This window comes from Dama dama, chromosome 20 (genome assembly GCF_033118175.1).
Source record: "Dama dama isolate Ldn47 chromosome 20, ASM3311817v1, whole genome shotgun sequence".
NCBI lineage: Eukaryota > Metazoa > Chordata > Mammalia > Artiodactyla > Cervidae > Dama > Dama dama.
The window spans coordinates 99,753,934-99,758,958 of NC_083700.1; the positions used below are offsets into that span (position 1 = coordinate 99,753,934).

At 42.8% G+C, this 5,025-nt stretch overlaps 1 protein-coding gene across 1 annotated transcript; it reads left to right on the top strand.

Moving 5' to 3' along the window:
* The first annotated feature begins 662 nt into the window (after positions 1-662).
* Positions 663-1,601, top strand: LOC133040346 (olfactory receptor 2D2-like). Its single transcript, XM_061120065.1, has one exon. The coding sequence runs from the start codon at positions 663-665 to the stop codon at positions 1,599-1,601; it is 939 nt and encodes a 312-aa protein (XP_060976048.1).
* The last annotated feature ends 3,424 nt before the right edge of the window (positions 1,602-5,025 follow it).

Below are 5,025 nucleotides of genomic sequence, written 5' to 3' on the forward strand. Positions count from 1 at the left end.
TTCTCCTAGGTTGTTTTATAGTTTCATCATTTGCCTTGAACTCTTTAAAGTATTTAGAATCTATTGCAGTCTCTGTGTGAAAACTTTCCCACTCGTACTGTTTTTAACTCTTCTTTGTTCCTCTGATTTATAACAGTGAACATTTGGCAAAAACATATTGAATCAATGACATAATTAATGAACACCAGTAAGTTTCATTCACCAGAAAAACTAAATCTTAAATTCTATTGCTAAACTTTACAATAGCCTTGACTTTAATCACCACTTAAAACCTTAATGCCCATCCTAACAGTGATAAAAGCCTCAACCCAAATAATGAATGTAATAGTCTTAACTCTGATCCTTAAAGTGAGTCTGAGCAACCTCTCTTGTCCCAAGAGAAACAGAAATGATGTGAACAACAGAGAAAAAAGCATGACTGTCTCAGGAAAGGGAGTAACAGAAAGGAGCATAGAATATGCCACTTCCCTGACGTGGTCTTCACCATTTCTTCACGATGATCCTCAACTTAATCCTGAACCAAATTCCATGAACAGTAGGGCCCCCATCTGCTAATCCAAACTTCCTGTTAGGAAACCTGAATGAAACAAGGGTGAGAAGCCCTTGGCATAAAAACCCAATAAACTACATATCCCTCAAAATCTTTAAACAGGCGGATCACAATGCAGGAGCTCAACCAGTCCGCTGTGACAGAATTCATCCTGTTGGGCTTTGCCTCGAACCCCAGGACCAATCCTCTGCTCTTCACCTTCTTTCTGATCTTTTACCTGCTCATCCTTGTCAGCAACAGCCTCCTCATCACCCTCATCCACCAGGACACACGCCTCCACACGCCCATGTACTTCTTCATCAGTGTCCTCTCCCTGTTGGACATGTGCTACACCACCACGATGGTGCCCCAGATGCTCGTGCACATTCTCAGCAAGAAGAGAGCCATCTCTTTTGCTAGATGTGTGGCCCAGATATACATCTTCCTCCTCTTTGGGATCACTGAGTCCTGGCTTTTCTCCATCATGTCTGTGGACAGGTACGTGGCCATCTGCCACCCTCTCCGGTATAAGGTCATCATGAGCCGCTGGGTGTGCCTTCTCATGGTGGGCATCTGTGCAGCCTATGGTGTAGTGGGAGGTCTGTCCTATACCTTCTTTGCTATGAGACTTCCCTACTGTGGCCCTAATGAAATTGACCATTACTTTTGTGAGGTCCCTGCGGTCTTGAAGCTGGCCTGTGCAGACACATCCCTCAATGACTTGGTGAACATCATCACAGGCTTCAATGTCATTGTGGTCCCACTCTCCTTGATTGTCATTGTCTATGTCAACATCTTTTTCACCATCATGAAGATCCGCTCAGCTCAAGGACGGATCAAGGCCTTCTCTACCTGTGCCTCCCACATCACCGTGGTTTCCATGTTCGCTATTCCATGCAGTATCACATATATGAGCCCTGGCTCCAACTCTTCATCAAACAGTGGCAAGAAAATGGCCCTTTTCTACAACATTGCCACAGCCTTCCTCAACCCTGTCATCTACAGCCTGAGGAACAAGGATGTGAAAAATGCTTTCCTCAAACTGATGGGAAGGGGCATGGCCCCAGAGTAATGTTTTAAAGATAAAGATATGCAGAGACATACAATTCAGGACTCGCACTCACACCAAAGACTCTTCCATGAGTCCTGAAGTGATGGTCTCCATAAAGCTCATGCTTCGCTCTGGCCCAGTGGGAAAGAACAGGGTGCTTGGCCATCAGCATTATCTGTGGTGGTGTGGTTTGAGACAAAGATGATCAGGAAGATCCAACACAGTGCTCAAGAGCCTTGACTGTAGTGCCAGGCAGACCAGGATGAGAGAGTTGGCTTTACCAATCACTAGGCAAGTGAATTCTTACAGCTCTTTCGGCTACTTTAAGGTTTGTATCTCTTCTTCATAGGGAAGTTGTAATAATTAAATGAGACAATATTGATACAATAAAGGTACTTAGTACAGAGCCTGCAAATGTTAGTTTTAATTTTCAAGACTTTTGACTTGAATTATCAATTCAAGTTGATAATTGAATTCAATGGGTTGAATTATCAATCTTTAAACAGCAGTGATCTTCTGGTCTTTGGAAGTGACTGGATGCCCAGAGAGAATGGGAATAAAAAGAGTGTTGTAGGCAGAGAGTGGAAGAAGGACAAACTCAGAAACTGTCAAGTGGAGATTTTTAAGGTGCAGAAGAAACTTGAGAAGGAGGAAATGAACCTATATAACCCATCTAAAAACTCAGTCAGTTAGAGCATCTGGGGTCAACTGAAGTTCTCTTAGAAGGGGAAAAATTCTCTTTTATGACCATGTTTTTCTGTTCTCTAGATTTCCTTTTTTTCCTTGTTTCTAATAGCATACATTTTCGAAAACTATAGCCTTTCTTGGGTAGTCCCAAGAAAAGGGACTCTAAGGATGAGGGAAACTAGAGATATGAGGGTGAACTATAATGTGACCCCCGGATACAAAATGTCAGGAGTTCTGAGAGAGGTTACAATTTCAGTGGGGACTTTTTTGCTTTGTTCCTTCTTGTTTGAAATGACTTTCCTGGAACTGTTTCTCAGAGATTCTTCACAAACATGAATTGTTTTTTCCCACGCTTCACCAGCCTACAAAGATCATGTTACTGGGCATCACTCATATTCACTGCCTGCTGGCTGCCACAGGAACTTCAGCACACAACAAAGCAATTCCCATGAGGTTCTAGAGGCATGTCCCATAAACTAACTTGTAGCCCCTTTGAATTCTTCTTTCTGAGCCCTGTGTTGATGTACACTGCCTATGAAAACCTTCAGAAAAAAAAAAATAACTATGCTGGCCAAAAAATATTACATGAGTGTCTGTTTGCTTCCGGAGAGGCCATGGCCCGTGCCAAGAGTGCAGGTTCACAATATCCCCACAGGTATTACCAACCCCACCACCCAGAAATCAGAGTGTTGCATAAGTAGTGAAACAAAATTAAAGACAAACAACAATACAGGACATATAATTGCAACATATTTATATACGTGAATAAAAGCATTAACACATAAAGTACTCTTGAAAAGTGATAAGAAAAAATACAAAAAAAAAAAAGAAAAAGTAAAAAATACAAACACTCAGAAAAACTAGCAACAGGTGTGAACAAAATCCATAATACAAAATCCAAAAAACAAAATCCAAATAATCAATAGACACATGGGAAAATCAAGCACAGTAGGTATCTAAGAAATGAAAATTCAAATATCAATGAGATACTATGTTTTCACCTTTTGAAACTGTCAGAGTGCTTAAACAGAGTCAGAGGTGGCTGAAAGTGAAAATAAAGTGAAAGTTGCTCAGTCGTGTCCAACTCTTTGTGACCCCATGGACTATACAGTCCATGGAATTCTCCAGGCCAGAATACAGAAGTGGATAGAATACAATAAAACATGAATTTCCATACACTACTCATGGGAGTACAGATTGACCTAGAAAGCATATTCATATTTTGCACAACCAAGTAATAGTAATTAGTCTAAGTCCTAATTGTATGGCAGCCAGGAACTTTCCTAAAACTCAGTCCGTGGCCAGAGCTTTGTAGAAAATAAAAGGTTTATTTATATGTAGTCAGCTACATTAATAGTTTAGGTTTTAGGTCAGTTTGAATGTGTGGTGGAGAAGGCAATGCCCTTCTCCAGTGTTCTTGCCTGGAGAATCCCAGGGACGGGGGAGCCTGGTGGCTGCCGTCTCTGGGGTTGCACAAAATCGGACACGACTGAAGCAACTTAGCAGCAGCAGCAGCAGCAGAATGTGTGGTCGAACAGAAAGTAAGTTAACTGAAAGCTGAAAAGTCAGCAAAGCAGATTTCTTCTCAATCCCAGGTGTACTCATGCTCAGCAACAGGCTACCAAATGGAGTATTGGAAGCAGTCGTTCACTCTGAGCCTGGTCTAGAAGGCTGCGGAAGTGAGGCCCACAGGTCCGAGGTGACCTACCTAGATGACCTCTGACACTGTCTCCAGCTCTGAGGGTCCTGATTACTCAGTTCAGTTCAGTTCAGTTGCTCAGTTGTGTCTGACTTTGTGACCCCATGGACTGCAGCACGCCAGGCTTCCCTGTCCTTTACCAACTCCCGGAGCTTGCTCAGACTCATGTTCATCGAGTCAGTGATGCCATTCAACCATCTCATCCTCTGTTGTCCCCTTCTCCTCCTGCCTTCAATCTTTCCTAGCATCAGGGCCTTTTCCAATGAGTCAGTTCTTCGCATCAGGTGGCCAGAGCATTGGAGTTTACTAGATTACTAGATTTGCAAAACAGGAGTGCCAGGCACATCACCCCTTCCTCCAATGTTTTCCTCTTACAGAACTGTTCCCAGAGCAGTATCTATCAGAATTGGCTGCAGTTTGACAAGGGAATTCCCTGGTGGTCAAGAATCTGCCCTTCCACTATAGGAGTCATGGGTTCAATTCCTAGTTGGGGAACTAAGATCCCACAGACCACGCCATGTGGCAAAAAAAAAGAAAAAAAGAAATTGGCTGTAGTTATAGATTCTCCTGTATCTTAATGGATCTTATGGCTGCTAGCAGTTGATGGGAGTGGTGCTTACAGAAGTGCTAGGTTCTGCTTCTGATGAACACAAAGGATGCTCTTTCCATATTAAAGTGCCACTTGCATTGAGTAAGTAGTATCTCACGGCCAGGCTCCAATAACCTGCAGGGCTCAACCCCCAGTTAGCTCCTCTATTCCACAGTTCAAGGAGATTTACAAGATTAGAGGTACTACCATTTTGGTTAAATTCACCTGGTTTGTGGTTTCCGACAGGCAGAAGAGGTGGCTAGTACAAGGCCATGTCAGGCAGACTAGTCCTGCGCAAGTTTCCTATATGTAGCAGTCAGAGTTCACTCAAGAAAGCTAACTTCTGAACATGCTATGGATAAAGAGCTTATGTTAGGAATTAGACCTTACACAACTGTGCCAAGAACTGGGGAAGTGTCATTGGAGGATCAGAGTAAAATCATCTTGAACCGCTGGTAATGTTAGACAAG